Genomic DNA, 19,682 nt, shown 5'->3' with positions numbered 1-19,682 from the left:
GGAGCTTTACTCTGTATCTAACCCGTGCTGTACCTGCCATGGGAGTGTTTGATGGGACAGTGTAGAGGGAGCTTTACTCTGTATCTAACCCGTGCTGTACCTGTCCTGGGAGTGTTTGATGGGACAGTGTAGAGGGAGCTTTACTCTGCATCTAACCCGTGCTGTACCTGCCCTGGGAGTGTTTGATGGGACAGTGTAGAGGGAGCTTTACTCTGTATCTAACCCGTGCTGTACCTGCCCTGGGAGTGTTTGATGAGACAGTGTAGAGGGAGCTTTACTCTGTATCTAACCCGTGCTGTACCTACCCTGGGAGTGTTTGACGGGACAGTGTAGAGGGAGCTTTACTCTGTATCTAACCCGTGCTGTACCTGCCCTGGGAGTGTTTGAAGGGACAGTGTAGAGGGAGCTTTACTCTGTATGTAACCTATGCTGTACCTGCCCTGGGAGTGTGTGATGGGACAGTGTAGAGGGAGCTTTACTCTGTATCGAACCCGTGCTGTGCCTGCCCCAAGAGTGTTTGATGGGACAGTGTAGAGGGAGCTTTACTCTGTATCTAACCCGTGCTGTACCTGTCCTGGGAGTGTTTGATGGGACAGTGTAGAGGGAGCTTTACTCTGTATCTAACCCGTGCTGTACCTGCCCTGGGAGTGTTTGATGGGACAGTATAGAGGGAGCTTTACTCTGTATCTAACCCGTGCTGTACCTGCCCTGGGAGTGTTTGATGAGACAGTGTAGAGGGAGCTTTACTCTGTATCTAACCCGTGCTGTACCTGCCCTGGGAGTGTTTGATGGGACAGTGTAGAGGGAGCTTTACTCTGTATCTAACCCGTGCTGTACCTGCCCTGGGAGTGTTTGATGGGACAGTGTGGAGGGAGCTTTACTCTATATCTAACCCGTGCTGTACCTGCCCTGGGAGTGTTTGATGGGACAGTGTAGAGTGAGATTTACTCTGTATCTGACCAGTGCTGCACCTGCCCTGGGAGTGTTTGATGGGACTGCGTAGAGGGAGATTTACTCTGTATCTAACTCGTGCTGTGCAGGCCCTGGGAGTGTTTGATGGGGCAGTGTAGAGGGAGCTTTACTCTGGATCTGACGCGTGCTGTACCTGCCCTGAGAGTGTTTGATGGGACAGTGTAGAGGGCGCTTTACTCTGTATCTGACCCGTGCTCTACTCACCCTGGGAGTTGTTGATGGGACAGTGTAGAGGGATGTTTGATGGGACAGTGTGGAGCTTTACTCTGTATTTAACCCGTGCTTTACCTGCTCTGGCAGCGTTTGATGGGATAGTGTAGAGGGAGCTTTACTCTGTATCTAACCCGTGCTGTACCTGCCCTGGGAGTGTTTGAAGGGACAGTGTAGAGGGAGCTTTACTCTGTATGTAACCTATGCTGAACTGAAGTTGTTGTTGAACACATGGGAGTACGATATTGTTGCTATCACGGAGACATGGTTGAGGGAGGGTCAGGACTGGCAGCTCAATATTCCGGGGTATAGTATCTTCAGGCGAGACAGAGGGGGGTGTAAAAGGGGAGGGGGTGTTGCAATATTAATTAAGGAGTCAATTACTGCTGTAAGGAGGGATGATATATTAGCGGGTTCCTCTAATGAGGCCATATGGGTAGAACTTAAAAACAAAAAGGGGGCAAGCACTTTGCTGGGAGTGTACTATAGGCCCCCAAACAGTCAGGGGGAGATAGAGGAACAGATATGTAGGCAAATCTCAGAAAAGTGCAAAAATAATAGGGTAATAATAGTGGGGGATTTCAACTTCCCCAATATAAATTGGGACAGTCAGAGTGTGAAAGGCTTAGAGGGTGCAGAATTCTTAAAGTGCATCCAGGAGAGCTTTTTGAGCCAACATGTAGAAAGTCCTACAAGAGAGGGGGCGGTACTGGACCTAATTCTGGGGAATGTAGCCGGGCAAGTGGTGGAAGTGTCAGTAGGAGAGCATTTTGGCGACAGTGACCATAATTCGGTGAGATTTAAGGTGGTCATGGAAAAAGACAAAGACGGCCCGGAAATAAGGGTTCTAAATTGGGGGAAGGCCGATTTTAATATGATAAGGCAGGATCTGGCCAAAGTGGACTGGGAGCAGCTGCTTATAGGAAAATCCACATCAAAACAGTGGGAGACTTTCAGAAGGGAAATAGAGAGAGTACAACGCCAACATGTTCCTGTAAAGGTCAAGGGTGGGACCAACAAGCAAAGGGAACCTTGGATGACAAGGGATATACAAAAATGCATTAGAAATAAAAGGGGGGCTTTTGGCAGTTACAAAAGACTAAAGACGGAAGAAGCCCTAGAGGAGTATAAAAAGTGCAGGGGCATACTTAAAAAAGAAATTAGGAGGGCGAGGAGGGGCCATGAAATAACACTGGCGAGCAAAATAAAGGAAAATCCTAAGATGTTTTATAAGTATATTAAGGGCACGAGGATAACCAGGGAAAGGGTAGGGCCCATTAGGGACCAAAGTGGCAATCTGTGTGTAGAGCCAGAGGATGTAGGCGGGGTTTTAAATGAATTTTTTGCATCTGTGTTCACTATGGAGAAAGACGATGCAGACATAGAAATCGGGCAAGGGGACTGTGACATACTTGAACATATTAGCATCGAGAGGGAGGAGGTGCTAGCGGTTTTAGCAGGCCAAAAAGTGGATAAATCCCCAGGCCCGGATGAGATGTATCTCAGGCTGCTGTGGGAGGCAAAGGAGGAGATTGCAGGGGCTCTGACACAAATTTTCAGAACTTCTCTGGCCACAGGGGATGTACCAGAGGACTGGAGAACAGCTAACGTAGTACCATTATTCAAGAAGGGTAGCAGGGATAAACCAGGGAATTACAGGCTAGTGAGTCTAACATCTGTGGTGGGGAAATTATTGGAAAAAATTCTGAGGGACAAAATTAATCTCCACTTGGAGAGGCAAGGGTTAATCGGGGATAGTCAGCATGGCTTTGTCAAGGGTAAATCATGTCTGACAAATCTGATTGAATTTTTCGAGGGGGTGACTACGGGGGTGGATGAGGGAAATGCTGTGGATGTGGTTTACATGGACTTCAGTAAAGCTTTTGACAAAGTCCCGCATAGGAGACTGGTCAAGAAGGTAAGAGCCCATGGGATCCAGGGTGCCTTGGCGCGTTGGATCCTAAACTGGCTGAGTGGCAGGAGGCAGAGGGTGATGGTCGAAGGTTGCTTTTGTGACTGGAAGCCTGTGTCCAGTGGGGTACCTCAGGGATCGGTGCTGGGTCCCTTGTTGTTTGTGATCTACATAAATGATTTGGATGAGAATGTAAAAGGTATGATCAGTAAGTTCGCAGATGACACGAAAATTGGTGGGGTGGTAAATTGCGAGGAGGAAAACCTCAGGTTACAGGACGATATAAACGGGTTGGTCAGATGGGCGGAAAAGTGGCAAATGGAATTTAACCCTGAAAAGTGCGAGGTGATGCATTTTGGACGGACAAATAAGGCAAGGGAATACACAATGAGTGGTAGGACCCTAGGAAGTACAGAGGGTCAGAGGGACCTTGGTGTACATGTACATAGATCCCTGAAGGCAGCAGAGCAGGTAGATAAGGTGGTTAAAAAGGCATATGGGATACTTGCCTTCATTAGTCGAGGCATAGAATATAAGAGCAGGGAGGTTATGATGGAGCTGTACAAAACGCTGGTGAGGCCACAGCTGGAGTACTGTGTGCAGTTCTGGTCGCCTCACTATAGGAAGGATGTGATTGCTTTGGAGAGGGTGCAGAGAAGATTCACCAGGATGTTACCTGGGATGGAGCGCCTCAGCTATGAAGAGAGGCTGGACAGGCTGGGGTTGTTTTCCTTGGAGCAGAGAAGGCTGAGGGGGGACCTGACTGAGGTGTACAAAATGATGAGGGGCATAGATAGGGTAGATAAAGAGGAACTTTTCCCCTTAGTGGGGGGGTCAATAACAAGGGGGCATAGATTCAGGGTAAGGGGCAGGAGATTTAGAGGGGATTTGAGGAGGAACTTTTTCACCCAGAGGGTGGTTGGAATGTGGAATTCAATGCCTGAAAGGGTGGTAGAGGCAGGAACCCTCACAACATTCAAGAAGCATTTGGATGAGCACTTGAAATGCCATTGCATACAAGGCGATGGACCAAATGCTGGAAAATGGGATTAGACTGGGCAGGGATGGATGGGCGGCGCAGACACGATGGGCCGAAGGGCCTCTTTCTGTGCTGTAAAACTCTATGACTCTATGACTCTATGCTGTACCTGCCCTGGGAGTGTTTGATGGGACAGTGTAGAGGGAGCTTTACTCTGTATCTCACCCGTGCTGTACCTGCCCTGGGAGTGTTTGATGCGACAGTGTAGAGGGAGCTTTGCTCTGTATCTAACCCATGCTGTACCTGCCCTGGGAGTGTTTGATGGGACAGTGTAGAGGAAGTTTAACTCTGTATCTAACCCGTGCTGTACCTGTCCTGGGAGTGTTTGATGGGACAGTGTAGAGGGAGCTTTACTCTGTATCTAACCCCTGCTGTACCTGCCCTGCGAGTGTTTGATGAGACAGTGTAGAGCGAGCTTTACTCTGTATCTAACCCGTGCTGTACCTGTCCTGGGAGTGTTTGATGGGACAGTGTAGAGGGAGCTTTACTCTGTATCTAACCCGTGCTGTACCTGCCCTGGGAGTGTTTGATGGGACAGTGCAGAGGGAGCTTTACTCTGTATCTAACCCATGCTGTACCGGCCCTGGGAGTGTTTGACGGGACAGTGTAGAGGGAGCTTTACTCTGTATCTAACCCGTGCTGTACTTGCCCTGGAAGTGTTTGATGAGACAGTGTAGAGGGAGCTTTACTCTGTGTCTGACCTGTGCTGCACCTGCCCTGGGAGTGTTTGATGGCACTGCGTAGAGGGAGCTTTACTCTGTATCTAACTCGTGCTGTACATGCCCTGGGAGTGTTTGATGGGGCAGTGTAGAGGGAGCTTTACTCTGGATCTGACGCGTGCTGTACCTGCCCTGAGAGTGTTTGATGGGACAGTGTAGAGGGCGCTTTACTCTGTATCTGACCCATGCTCTACTCACCCTGGGAGTTGTTGATGGGACAGTGTAGAGGGATGTTTGATGGGACAGTGTGGAGCTTTACTCTGTATCTAAACCGTGCTGTACCTGCCCTGGGAGCGTTTGAAGGGACAGTGTAGAGGGAGCTTTACTCTGTATGTAACCTATGCTGCACCTGTCCTGGGAGTGTTTGATGGGACAGTGTAGAGGGAGCTTTACTCTGTATCTAACCCGTGCTGTACCTGCCCTGGGAGTGTTTGATGCGACAGTGTAGAGGGAGCTTTGCTCTATATCTAACCCATGCTGTACCTGCCCTGGGAGTGTTTGATGAGACAGTGTAGAGCGAGCTTTACTCTGTATCTAACCCGTGCTGTACCTGTCCTGGGAGTGTTTGACGGGACAGTGTAGAGGGAGCTTTACTCTGTATCTAACCCGTGCTGTACTTGCCCTGGGAGTGTTTGATGAGACAGTGTGGAGCTTTACTCTGTATCTAACCCGTGCTGTACCTGCCCTGGGAGTGTTTGATGCGACAGTGTAGAGGGAGCTTTGCTCTATATCTAACCCATGCTGTACCTGCCCTGGGAGTGTTTGATGGGACAGTGGAGAGGGAGCTTTACTCTGTATCTAACCCGTGCTGTACCTGCGCTGGGAGTGTTTGACGGGACAGTGTAGAGGGAGCTTTACTCTGTATCTAACCCGTGCTGTACTTGCCCTGGGAGTGTTTGATGAGACAGTGTGGAGCTTTACTCTGTATTTAACTCGTGCTGTACCTGCTCTGGGAGTGTTTGGTGGGATAGTGTAGAGGGAGCTTTACTCTGTATCTAACCCGTGCTGTACCTGCCCTGGGAGTGTTTGAAGGGACAGTGTAGAGGGAGCTATACTCTGTAAGTAACCTATGCTGTACCTGCCCTGGGAGTATGTGATGGGACAGTGTAGAGGGAGCTTTACTCTGTATCGAACCCGTGCTGTGCCTGCCCCAGGAGTGTTTGATGGGACAGTGTAGAGGGAGCTTTACTCTGTATCTAACCCGTGCTGTACCTGCCCTGGGAGTGTTTGATGCGACAGTGTAGAGGGAGCTTTGCTCTATATCTAACCCATGCAGTACCTGACCTGGGAGTGTTTGATGGGACAGTGTAGAGGGAGCTTTACTCTGTATCTAACCCGTGCTGTACCTGCCATGGGAGTGTTTGATGGGACAGTGTAGAGGGAGATTTACTCTGTATCTAACCCGTGCTGTACCTGTCCTGGGAGTGTTTGATGGGACAGTGTAGAGGGCGCTTTACACTGTATCTAACCCGTGCTGTACCTGCCCTGGGAGTGTTTGATGGGACAGTGTAGAGGGAGCTTTACTCTGTATCTAACCCGTGCTGTACCTGCCCTGGGAGTGTTTGATGCGACAGTGTAGAGGGAGCTTTGCTCTGTATCTGACCCATGCTCTACTCACCCTGGGAGTTGTTGATGGGACATTGTAGAGGGATGTTTGATGGGACAGTGTGGAGATTTACTCTGTATTTAAACCGTGCTGTACCTGCTCTGGGAGCGTTTGATGGGATAGTGTAGAGGGAGCTTTACTCGGTATCTAATCCGTGCTGTACCTGGCCTGGGAGTGTTTGATGGGACAGTGTAGGGAGTGCTTTACTCTGTATCTAACCCGTGCTGTACCTGCCCTGGGAGTGTTTGATGCGACAGTGTAGAGGGAGCTATACTCTGTATCTAACCCATGCTGTACCTGCCCTGGGAGTGTTTGATGGGACAGTGTAGAGGGAGCTTTACTCTGTATCTAACCCGTGCTGTACCTGCCCTCGGAGTGTTTGATGGGACAGTGTAGAGGGAGATTTACTCTGTATCTAACCCGTGCTGTACCTGTCCTGGGAGTGTTTGATGGGACAGTGTAGAGGGCGCTTTACACTGTATCTAACCCGTGCTGTACCTGCCCTGGGAGTGTTTGATGGGACAGTGCAGAGGGAGCTTTACTCTGTATCTAACCCGTGCTGTACCTGCCCTGGGAGTGTTTGATGCGACAGTGTAGAGGGAGCTTTGCTCTGTATCTGACCCATGCTCTACTCACCCTGGGAGTTGTTGACGGGACAGTGTAGAGGGATGTTTGATGGGACAGTGTGGAGATTTACTCTGTATTTAAACCGTGCTGTACCTGCTCTGGGAGCGTTTGATGGGATAGTGTAGAGGGAGCTTTACTCGGTATCTAATCCGTGCTGTACCTGGCCTGGGAGTGTTTGATGGGACAGTGTAGGGAGTGCTTTACTCTGTATCTAACCCGTGCTGTACCTGCCCTGGGAGTGTTTGATGCGACAGTGTAGAGGGAGCTATACTCTGTATCTAACCCATGCTGTACCTGCCCTGGGAGTGTTTGATGGGACAGTGTAGAGGGAGCTTTACTCTGTATCTAACCCGTGCTGTACCTGCCCTCGGAGTGTTTGATGGGACAGTGTAGAGGGAGCTTTACTCTGTATCTAACCCGTGCTGTACCTGCCCTGGGAGCGTTTGTTGGGACAGTGTAGAGGGAGCTTTACTCTGTATCTAACCCGTGCTGTACCTGCCCTGGGAGTGATTGATGGGACAGTTTAGAGGGAGCTTTACTCTGTATCTAACCTGTGCTGTACCTGCCCTGGGAGTGTTTGATGGGACAGTGTAGAGGGAGCTTTACTCTGTATCAAACCCGTGCTGTACCTGCCATGGGAGTGTTTGATGGGACAGTGTAGATGGAGCTTTACTCTGTATCTAACCCGTGCTGTACCTGCCCTGGGAGTGTTTGACGGGACAGTGTAGATGGAGCTTTACTCTGTATCTAACCCGTGCTGTACCTGCCATGTGAGTGTTTGATGGGACAGTGTAGAGGGAGCTTTACTCTGTATCTAACCCGTGCTGTACTTGCCCTGGGAGTGTTTGATGAGACAGTGTGGAGCTTTACTCTGTATTTAACCCGTGCTGTACCTGCTCTCGGAGCGTTTGATGGGATAGTGTAGAGGGAGCTTTACTCTGTATCTAACCCGTGCTGTACCTGCCCTGGGAGTGTTTGATGGGACAGTGTAGAGGGAGCTTTACGCTTTATCTGATCCGTGCTGTACCTGGCCTGGGAGTGTTTGATGGGACAGTGCAGGGAGTGCTTTACTCTGTATCTAACCCGTGCTGTACCTGCCCTGGGAGTGTTTGACGGGTCAGTGAAGAGGGAGCTTTACACTTTATCTATCCCGTGCTGTACCTGCCCTGGGAGTGTTTGATGGGACAGTGTAGAGGGAGCTTTACTCTGTATCTAACCCGTGCTGTACCTGCCCTGGGAGTGTTTGACGGGACAGTGTAGAGTGAGCTTTACTCTGTATCTAACCCGTGCTGTACCTGTCCTGGGAGTGTTTGATGGGACAGTGTCGAGGGAGATTTACTCTTTATCTAACCCGTGCTGTACCTGTCCTGGGAGTGTTTGATGGGACAGTGTAGAGGGAGCTTTACTCTGTATCTAACCCGTGCTGTACCTGCCCTGGGAGTGTTTGACGGGACAGTGTAGAGGGATCTTTACTCTGTATCTAACCCGTGCTGTACCTGCCCTGGGAGTGTTTGATGGGATAGTGTAGAGGGAGCTTTACTCTGTATCTAACCCGTGCTGTACCTGCCCTGGGAGTGTTTGAAGGGACAGTGTAGAGTGAGCTTTACTCTGTATCTAACCCGTGCTGTACCTGTCCTGGGAGTGTTTGATGGGACAGTGTAGAGGGAGCTTTACTCTGTATCTAACCCATGCTGTACCTGCCCTGGGAGTGTTTGATGCGACAGTGTAGAAGGAGCTTTGCTCTATATCTAACCCATGCTGTATCTGCCCTGGGAGTGTTTGATGGGACAGTGTAGAGGGAGCTTTACTCTGTATCTAACCCGTGCTGTACCTGCCCTGGGAGTGTTTGACGGGACAGTGTAGAGGGAGCTTTACTCTGTATCTAACCCGTGCTGTACCTGTCCTGGGAGTGTTTGATGGGACAGTGTAGAGGGAGCTTTACTCTGTATCTAACCCGTGCTGTATTTGCCTTGGGAGTGTTTGATGGGACAGTGTAGAGGGAGCTTTTCTCTGTATCTAACCCGTGCTGTACCTGCCGTGGGAGTGTTTGATGGGACAGTGTAGAGGGAGGTTTACTCTGTATATAACCCGTGTTGTACCTGCCCTGGGAGTGTTTGATGGGACAGTGTCGAGGGAGCTTTACTCTGTATCTAACCCGTGCTGTACCTGCCCTGGGAGTGTTTGATGGGAAAGTGTAGAGGGAGCTTTCCTCTGTATCTAACCCTGTGCTGTACCTGCCCTGGGAGTGTTTGATGGGACAGTGTAGAGGGAGCTTTACTCTGTATCTAACCCGTGCTGTACCTGCCCTGGGAGTGTTTGATGGGACAGTGTAGGGAGTGCTTTACTCTGTATCTAACTCGTGCTGTACCTGCCCTGGGAGTGTTTGATGGGTCAGTGAAGAGGGAGCTTTACACTTTATCTGTCCCGTGCTGTACCTGCCCTGGGAGTGTTTGATGGGACAGTGTAGAGGGAGCTTTACTCTGTATCTAACCCGTGCTGTACCTGCCCTGCGAGTGTTTGACGGGACAGTGTAGAGTGAGCTTTACTCTGTATCTAACCCGTGCTGTACCTGCCCTGGGAGTGTTTGATGCGACAGTGTAGAGGGAGCTTTGCTCTGTATCTGACCCATGCTCTACTCACCCTGGGAGTTGTTGATGGGACATTGTAGAGGGATGTTTGATGGGACAGTGTGGAGATTTACTCTGTATTTAAACCGTGCTGTACCTGCTCTGGGAGCGTTTGATGGGATAGTGTAGAGGGAGCTTTACTCGGTATCTAATCCGTGCTGTACCTGGCCTGGGAGTGTTTGATGGGACAGTGTAGGGAGTGCTTTACTCTGTATCTAACCCGTGCTGTACCTGCCCTGGGAGTGTTTGATGCGACAGTGTAGAGGGAGCTATACTCTGTATCTAACCCATGCTGTACCTGCCCTGGGAGTGTTTGATGGGACAGTGTAGAGGGAGCTTTACTCTGTATCTAACCCGTGCTGTACCTGCCCTCGGAGTGTTTGATGGGACAGTGTAGAGGGAGATTTACTCTGTATCTAACCCGTGCTGTACCTGTCCTGGGAGTGTTTGATGGGACAGTGTAGAGGGCGCTTTACACTGTATCTAACCCGTGCTGTACCTGCCCTGGGAGTGTTTGATGGGACAGTGCAGAGGGAGCTTTACTCTGTATCTAACCCGTGCTGTACCTGCCCTGGGAGTGTTTGATGCGACAGTGTAGAGGGAGCTTTGCTCTGTATCTGACCCATGCTCTACTCACCCTGGGAGTTGTTGATGGGACAGTGTAGAGGGATGTTTGATGGGACAGTGTGGAGATTTACTCTGTATTTAAACCGTGCTGTACCTGCTCTGGGAGCGTTTGATGGGATAGTGTAGAGGGAGCTTTACTCGGTATCTAATCCGTGCTGTACCTGGCCTGGGAGTGTTTGATGGGACAGTGTAGGGAGTGCTTTACTCTGTATCTAACCCGTGCTGTACCTGCCCTGGGAGTGTTTGATGCGACAGTGTAGAGGGAGCTATACTCTGTATCTAACCCATGCTGTACCTGCCCTGGGAGTGTTTGATGGGACAGTGTAGAGGGAGCTTTACTCTGTATCTAACCCGTGCTGTACCTGCCCTCGGAGTGTTTGATGGGACAGTGTAGAGGGAGCTTTACTCTGTATCTAACCCGTGCTGTACCTGCCCTGGGAGCGTTTGTTGGGACAGTGTAGAGGGAGCTTTACTCTGTATCTAACCCGTGCTGTACCTGCCCTGGGAGTGATTGATGGGACAGTTTAGAGGGAGCTTTACTCTGTATCTAACCCGTGCTGTACCTGCCCTGGGAGTGTTTGATGGGACAGTGTAGAGGGAGCTTTACTCTGTATCAAACCCGTGCTGTACCTGCCATGGGAGTGTTTGATGGGACAGTGTAGATGGAGCTTTACTCTGTATCTAACCCGTGCTGTACCTGCCCTGGGAGTGTTTGACGGGACAGTGTAGATGGAGCTTTACTCTGTATCTAACCCGTGCTGTACCTGCCATGTGAGTGTTTGATGGGACAGTGTAGAGGGAGCTTTACTCTGTATCTAACCCGTGCTGTACCTGTCCTGGGAGTGTTTGATGGGACAGTGTAGAGGGAGCTTTACTCTGTATCTAACCCGTGCTGTACTTGCCCTGGGAGTGTTTGATGAGACAGTGTGGAGCTTTACTCTGTATTTAACCCGTGCTGTACCTGCTCTCGGAGCGTTTGATGGGATACTGTAGAGGGAGCTTTACTCTGTATCTAACCCGTGCTGTACCTGCCCTGGGAGTGTTTGATGGGACAGTGTAGAGGGAGCTTTACGCTGTATCTGATCCGTGCTGTACCTGGCCTGGGAGTGTTTGATGGGACAGTGTAGGGAGTGCTTTACTCTGTATCTAACTCGTGCTGTACCTGCCCTGGGAGTGTTTGATGCGACAGTGTAGAGGGAGCTTTACTCTGTATCTAACCCATGCTGTACCTGCCCTGGGAGTGTTTGATGGGACAGTGTAGAGGGAGCTTTACGCTGTATCTAACCCGTGCTGTACCTGCCCTGGGAGTGTTTGATGGGACAGTGTAGAGGGAGCTTTACGCTTTATCTAATCCGTGCTGTACCTGGCCTGGGAGTGTTTGATGGGACAGTGCAGGGAGTGCTTTACTCTGTATCTAACCCGTGCTGTACCTGCCCTGGGAGTGTTTGACGGGTCAGTGAAGAGGGAGCTTTACACTTTATCTATCCCGTGCTGTACCTGCCCTGGGAGTGTTTGATGGGACAGTGTAGAGGGAGCTTTACTCTGTATCTAACCCGTGCTGTACCTGCCCTGGGAGTGTTTGACGGGACAGTGTAGAGTGAGCTTTACTCTGTATCTAACCCGTGCTGTACCTGTCCTGGGAGTGTTTGATGGGACAGTGTCGAGGGAGATTTACTCTTTATCTAACCCGTGCTGTACCTGTCCTGGGAGTGTTTGATGGGACAGTGTAGAGGGAGCTTTACTCTGTATCTAACCCGTGCTGTACCTGCCCTGGGAGTGTTTGACGGGACAGTGTAGAGGGATCTTTACTCTGTATCTAACCCGTGCTGTACCTGCCCTGGGAGTGTTTGATGGGATAGTGTAGAGGGAGCTTTACTCTGTATCTAACCCGTGCTGTACCTGCCCTGGGAGTGTTTGAAGGGACAGTGTAGAGTGAGCTTTACTCTGTATCTAACCCGTGCTGTACCTGTCCTGGGAGTGTTTGATGGGACAGTGTAGAGGGAGCTTTACTCTGTATCTAACCCATGCTGTACCTGCCCTGGGAGTGTTTGATGCGACAGTGTAGAAGGAGCTTTGCTCTATATCTAACCCATGCTGTATCTGCCCTGGGAGTGTTTGATGGGACAGTGTAGAGGGAGCTTTACTCTGTATCTAACCCGTGCTGTACCTGCCCTGGGAGTGTTTGACGGGACAGTGTAGAGGGAGCTTTACTCTGTATCTAACCCGTGCTGTACCTGTCCTGGGAGTGTTTGATGGGACAGTGTAGAGGGAGCTTTACTCTGTATCTAACCCGTGCTGTATTTGCCTTGGGAGTGTTTGATGGGACAGTGTAGAGGGAGCTTTTCTCTGTATCTAACCCGCGCTGTACCTGCCGTGGGAGTGTTTGATGGGACAGTGTAGAGGGAGGTTTACTCTGTATATAACCCGTGTTGTACCTGCCCTGGGAGTGTTTGATGGGACAGTGTCGAGGGAGCTTTACTCTGTATCTAACCCGTGCTGTACCTGCCCTGGGAGTGTTTGATGGGAAAGTGTAGAGGGAGCTTTCCTCTGTATCTAACCCTGTGCTGTACCTGCCCTGGGAGTGTTTGATGGGACAGTGTAGAGGGAGCTTTACTCTGTATCTAACCCGTGCTGTACCTGCCCTGGGAGTGTTTGATGGGACAGTGTAGGGAGTGCTTTACTCTGTATCTAACTCGTGCTGTACCTGCCCTGGGAGTGTTTGATGGGTCAGTGAAGAGGGAGCTTTACACTTTATCTGTCCCGTGCTGTACCTGCCCTGGGAGTGTTTGATGGGACAGTGTAGAGGGAGCTTTACTCTGTATCTAACCCGTGCTGTACCTGCCCTGCGAGTGTTTGACGGGACAGTGTAGAGTGAGCTTTACTCTGTATCTAACCCGTGCTGTACCTGTCCTGGGAGTGTTTGATGGGACAGTGTAGAGGGAGCTTTACTCTGTATCTAACCCGTGCTGTAGTTGCCCTGGGAGTGTTTGATGGGACAGTGTAGAGGGAGCTTTTCTCTGTATCTAACCCGGCTGTACCTGCCGTGGGAGTGTTTGATGGGACAGTGTAGAGGGAGCTTTACTCTGTATCTAACCCGTGCTGTACCTGCCCTGGGAGTGTTTGACGGGACAGTGTAGAGTGAGTTTTACTCTGTATCTAACCCGCGCTGTACTTGCCCTGGGAGTGTTTGATGAGACAGTGTGGAGCTTTACTCTGTATTTAACCCGTGCTGTACCTGCTCTGGGAGCATTTGATGGGATAGTGCAGAGGGAGCTTTACTCTGTATCTAACCCGTGCTGTACCTGCCCTGGGAGTGTTTGAAGGGACAGTGTAGAGGGAGCTTTACTCTGTATGTAACCTATGCTGTACCTGCCCTGGGAGTGTGTGATGGGACAGCGTAGAGGGAGATTTAATCTGTATCTAAAACGTGCTGTACCTGCCCTGGGAGTGTTTGATGGGACAGTGTAGAGGGAGCTTTACTCTGTATCTAACCCGTGCTGTACCTGCCCTGGGAATGTTTGATGAGACAGTGTAGAGGGAGCTTTACTCTGTATCTAACCCGTGCTGTACCTGCCCTGGGAGTGTTTGATGGGACAGTGTAGAGGGAGCTTTACGCTGTATCTGATCCGTGCTGTACCTGGCCTGGGAGTGTTTGATGGGACAGTGTAGGGAGTGCTTTACTCTGTATCTAACTCGTGCTGTACCTGCCCTGGGAGTGTTTGATGCGACAGTGTAGAGGGAGCTTTACTCTGTATCTAACCCATGCTGTCCCTGCCCTGGGAGTGTTTGATGGGACAGTGTAGAGGGAGCTTTACGCTGTATCTAACCCGTGCTGTACCTGCCCTGGGAGTGTTTGATGGGACAGTGTAGAGGGAGCTTTACGCTTTATCTAATCCGTGCTGTACCTGGCCTGGGAGTGTTTGATGGGACAGTGCAGGGAGTGCTTTACTCTGTATCTAACCCGTGCTGTACCTGCCCTGGGAGTGTTTGATGGGTCAGTGAAGAGGGAGCTTTACACTTTATCTATCCCGTGCTGTACCTGCCCTGGGAGTGTTTGATGGGACAGTGTAGAGGGAGCTTTACTCTGTATCTAACCCGTGCTGTACCTGCCCTGGGAGTGTTTGACGGGACAGTGTAGAGTGAGCTTTACTCTGTATCTAACCCATGCTGTACCTGTCCTGGGAGTGTTTGATGGGACAGTGTAGAGGGAGCTTTACTCTGTATCTAACCCGTGCTGTACCTGCCCTGGGAGTGTTTGAAGGGACAGTGTAGAGGGAGCTTTACTCTGTATGTAACCTATGCTGTACCTGCCCTGGGAGTGTGTGATGGGACAGTGCAGAGGGAGATTTAATCTGTATCTAAAACGTGCTGTACCTGCCCTCGGAGTGTTTGATGGGACAGTGTAGAGGGAGCTTTACTCTGTATCTAACCCGTGCTGTACCTGCCCTGGGAGTGTTTGATGAGACAGTGTAGAGGGAGCTTTACTCTGTATCTAACCCGTGCTGTACCTGCCCTGGGAGTGTTTGACGGGACAGTGTAGAGGGAGCTTTACTCTGTATCTAACCCGTGCTGTACCTGTCCTGGGAGTGTTTGATGGGACAGTGTAGAGGGAGCTTTACTCTGTATCTAACCTGTGCTGTACCTGTCCTGGGAGTGTTTGATGGGACAGTGTAGAGGGAGCTTTACTCTGTATCTAACCCATGCTGTACCTGCCCTGGGAGTGTTTGATGCGACAGTGTAGAGGGAGCTTTGCTCTATATCTAACCCATGCTGTACCTGCCCAGGGAGTGTTTGATGGGACAGTGTAGAGGGAGCTTTACTCTGTATCTAACCCGTGCTGTACCTGCCCTGGGAGTGTTTGATGGGACAGTGTAGAGGGAGCTTTACTCTGTATCTATCCCGTGCTGTACCTGCCCTGGGAGTGTTTGATGGGACAGTGTAGAGGGAGCTTTACTCTGTATCTAACCCGTGCTGTACCTGCCATGGGAGTGTTTGATGGGACAGTGTAGAGGGAGCTTTACTCTGTATCTAACCCGTGCTGTACTTGCCCTGGGAGTGTTTGATGAGACAGTGTGGAGCTTTACTCTGTATTTAACCCGTGCTGTACCTGCTCTGGGAGCGTTTATGGGATAGTGTAGAGGGAGCTTTACTCTGTATCTAACCCGTGCTGTACCTGCCGTGGGAATGTTTGATGGGACAGTGTAGAGGGAGCTTTACTCTGTATATAACCCGTGTTGTACCTGCCCTGGGAGCGTTTGATGGGACTATGTTGAGGAAGCTTTACTCTGTATCTAACCCGTGCTGTACCTGCCCTGGGAGTGTTTGATGGGACAGTGTAGAAGGAGCTTTACTCTGTATGTAACCCGTGCTGTGCCTGCCCTGGGAGTGTTTGATGGGACAGTTTAGAAGGAGCTTTACTCTGTCTCTAACCCGTGCTGTACCTGCCCTGGGAGTGTTTGATGGGACAGTGTAGAGGAAGCTTTACTCTGTATCTAACCCGTGCTGTACCTGCCCTGGGAGTGTTTGATGGGTCTAGTGGGACCTGTTGCATTTCTTTTAAAGATTTCTCCGAGAACTCACCGAGTTAAAGACTTACGCGAATTACTCCACCTGTGACCCCAGTAACCTGGCCGACTGGCTGGGCAACATCGACCCTCGCTTTCGACAGTATACCTACAATCTGGTGCAGTGCGGGATTGGGAGGGAGACTTTACCCAGAGTGACGGGCCAGCAGCTTAAGTCGGATTGCCGGATCGAGATTGGATTTCATCGAGAATGGATCCTGTCTGCAGGAAAAGGTAAAGCACGGAGCATTGAACAAGGCAGATGCAAGGAATTCATAAACCCACGCGATAGGAGAGCCTACAGCACCATCTCCTCAATATCCAGCAGTGTATCAGTAATACACGGGTCTCCCAGGGTACATCTGGCCCCTGCCTCAGCTCACCTGCTGCTGAAACCCTCACCCGTCCCTCTGTTTCCTCCAGAGTCGACTATTCCAACGTACTCCTGGCCGGCCTCCCATCCCCCACCCTCCGTAAACTTCAGCTCATCCAACACTCTGCTGCCCCGTGTCCTAACTCGCACCGAGTCCCGTTCGCCCATCGCCCCCTGTGCTCGCTGATCTACATTGGCTCCCAGTCTGGCAACGCCTCGATTTTAAAATTCTCATCCTTGTTTTCAAATTCCTCTAAGGCTTCGCCCCTCCCTATCTCTGTAATCTGCTCCAGCCCCACAACCTCCCCCGAGATCTCTGCGTTCCTCTAATTCTAGCCTCTTGAGCATCCCTAATTTTAATCGCTCCACCATTGGCGGCCGTGCCTTCAGCTGCCTGGGCCCCGAGCTCTGGAATTGCCTCCCTAAACCTCTCTACCTCCTTAAAGACCCTCCTTGACTGAGCTTTTAGTCGCCTCTCCCTCGTCAGTGTAGAGTCTAGCCGGTGTTCCTCCGCATTCGGGTTGAGTATCTGCCTTTACTAGGAGTGTGCAGGTTGCAAGGCGCCCGGAAGGAGAGGCGAGGTGATCCTGGATGGTCTTTGCTTCTGGAAGTGTTTACCGATCGGATTAGAATGTAGGAGCTAAAAATATGCGGATTAACTGAAATAAACTGGGGATTGGAGCTTCCTAGTGCTGTGGAACCCTGAGCTCACCCAATGGGAATGAAGCTGTCATTTTCCACCTGCCAAGCCCCCAATCCCCAGGATGTATTCAATCACCGTAGGACTTGGTCGTGAGGGAAGACACAAAGGCAGACTGTCCCTGGCGAGAACAAGGTGCATTCCAGGGTCAATTCCCTCTCAACCACGCTGTGCTGCCCACCCATCCCCATTGGGCAGTAGCCCTACAGTCACCACCCTGCCACGCTTGATGGGGAAAGAGCAGGGGGGAGTGGGACTAACTGGAGAGCTCTACCAAAGAGCCGGCACAGGCACGATGGGCCGAATGGCCTCCTTCGGTGCCTTATCCCCGTGGCCCGTGTGGGCATGTGACAACCTGAGGGAATGAAACAAAATCAGGGCGTTCTCCCCGATGTCCTGGGGCCAAAACTTACCCCTTCGTCCAACATCACTAAAAACAGACTATCTGGTCAGTAATCTCATTGCTGTTTGTGGGAGCTTGCTGTGCGCAAATTGGTTGCTGCGTTTCCTACATTACAACAGTGACTCCACTTCAAAAAAAAGTGCTTCAGTGGCTGTAAAATGCTTTGGGATGTCCTGAGGTCATGAAAGGCGCTATAGAAATGCAATTCCTTTCTTCCAAGTCCAGTTGGAATGCTGGATTGAAACCCTAAACCAGCCAGGGGAAGCTCACGTTGATGTTGGAACTAGTCCTGAAGTTTCTGTTTGATATTCAGATCTAGATTATCCAATCGGATGATTGAAGTTTCACTCACCTAATGCCAGGATGTTATAGGGGATGTCACTGATGTGGGAAATGATCCTTTGGCAACCATAGCCTTTGATGTGAATGTTTTCTACTCAACCCTTCACTCTAAAAGAAAGACTTGCATTTCTGTAGTGCCTTTCAGATGTCCCAAAGCGCTTTACAGCCAATTAAGTACTTTTTGAAGTGCAGTCACTGTTGTAATGTAGGAAACGCAGCAGCCAATTTGCGCACAGCAAGCTCCCACAAACAGCAATGTGATAATGACCAGATCATAAATATTGGCCAGGACACCGGGGATAACTCCCCTGCTCTTCTTCTAATAGTGCCATGGGATCTTTTACGTCCACCTGAGAGAGCAGAAAGCTCGGTTTAATGTCTTATCTGAAAGACGGCACCTCCGACAGTGCGGCGCTCCCTCAGTGCTGCACTGGGAGTGTCAGCCTGGATTTTTGGGCTCAAGTCTCTGGAGTGGGACTTGAACCCACAACCTTCTGACTCAGAGGTGAGAGTGCTACCTGTTAAGTCTGTGTGTTCCAGTTGTATTAAGATTAATTACTGACACAGACTACAAGAATAAAGTTTCAATAGGTCTTTACTAGTTGGAGGTCAGGACTATACTAAATACAATATCACTACACAGTACTTATATACCGGTGGTCACCACCGGTATTACGTATACAGCAGCCAGAGAAAGTAGTACATCTCTTAAGGTGGAACAGGCTTAAGTTCTCTTAAGGTGGAACAGGTTACATACACCACAATCCTCCCTTTTTAGCTTAACAGTCATATCCCCATTTAACATAACATAATAACATATATACATGTATAACTTCAGGTATAAACAGTTCAAAGATTCAGTCTCTCAGGAGGCCTCCTGATTCGGTTTGGATAACGCCTTTCAGTGGTCTCTGATTCTTGTTGCTGAGGTGACTCTTCTTGTTGCTTTCCTATGTATTGGACGTCATCATCAGGTACAGTCCCTGCCGAGGTAGATGCTTCAGGTTCATTAACGTCTTCCACAGTTGTCTCTGTCGCAACCATGGGTTCGACCCTTGCTCTTGATTCTACCTGTTGATCCGCATGATGCCTTATCACATTGTTACCAATATCTACTGTGTACATCAGAGGTCCTTGTCTGGCCCGAATTGATCCGGACTGCCATTTTTCGTTTCCATAGCCCCTTGCCAACGCTGGTTGTCCTACGTCGAAACTTCGAGTGGACTTGTTATTAATATGCCGGAACTGTTTGTTTTCCACTTCCCTCCGCACATTTGGTTTTAACAAGTCCAACCTGGACCGCAACCTCCTGTTATAAAACATCATGGCAGGACTTTGGTTAGTCACTGCATGAGCGGCGTTTCGATATGCCATTAGGAAATTGTCCACCTTGTGTTGTAACGGAATCTGATCATCGTTCATGGCCTTTATTGCCTTTTTGAATGTTTGGACAAATCTCTCGGCCAACCCGTTTGTCGCCGGATGATATGGGGCAGAGGTATAATGTTTCACCCCATTCTTCTTTAAGAATTTTTGGAATTCTTCCGACACGAACTGTGGTCCGTTGTCCGAACATATCTGTTCTGGCAATCCGTTCCTTGCGAATATTGTTCTTAACACCGCAATTGTCTTTTCTGAAGTAGTGGTATTCATCTTGATCACTTCTGGCCATTTGGAATGTGCGTCCACCGCAATTAGGAACATGGAGTCCATGAATGGACCAGCAAAGTCAATATGTACGCGTTGCCATGGGGCTGAAGGCCATTCCCATGGGTGTAGCGGTGCGATCGGAGCTGCATTTTGCACTTTTTGGCACCCAGCGCAGCTTTTTGTCAACTCCTCTATCTGTTGGTCAATGCCCGGCCACCATACATAAGCCCTAGCAAGACTTTTCATCTTAACTCCCCCCAGATGACCTTCATGCAGTTCCTTTAGAACTCTTTCCCGTAACTTGGAAGGAA

General features: G+C 50.1%; 1 protein-coding gene across 1 annotated transcript in view; it reads left to right on the top strand.

Annotated features, from left to right (window-relative positions):
• Positions 1 to 19,682, top strand: part of sarm1 (sterile alpha and TIR motif containing 1) — an 84,541-nt gene that overhangs the window by 24,051 nt on the left and 40,808 nt on the right. The window contains exon 5 of the mRNA XM_085964664.1: positions 15,902 to 16,137. Coding sequence (XP_085820790.1) covers positions 15,902 to 16,137 — 236 coding nt within the window. The remainder of the gene's footprint in view (positions 1 to 15,901; positions 16,138 to 19,682) is intronic.

The sequence above is a fragment of the Somniosus microcephalus genome, chromosome 22 (genome assembly GCF_052327205.1).
Source record: "Somniosus microcephalus isolate GS21.2 chromosome 22, FLI_Smic_1.0, whole genome shotgun sequence".
Taxonomy (NCBI): Eukaryota; Metazoa; Chordata; class Chondrichthyes; order Squaliformes; family Somniosidae; genus Somniosus; species Somniosus microcephalus.
This window is presented reverse-complemented; position numbering and strand designations above follow the sequence as displayed.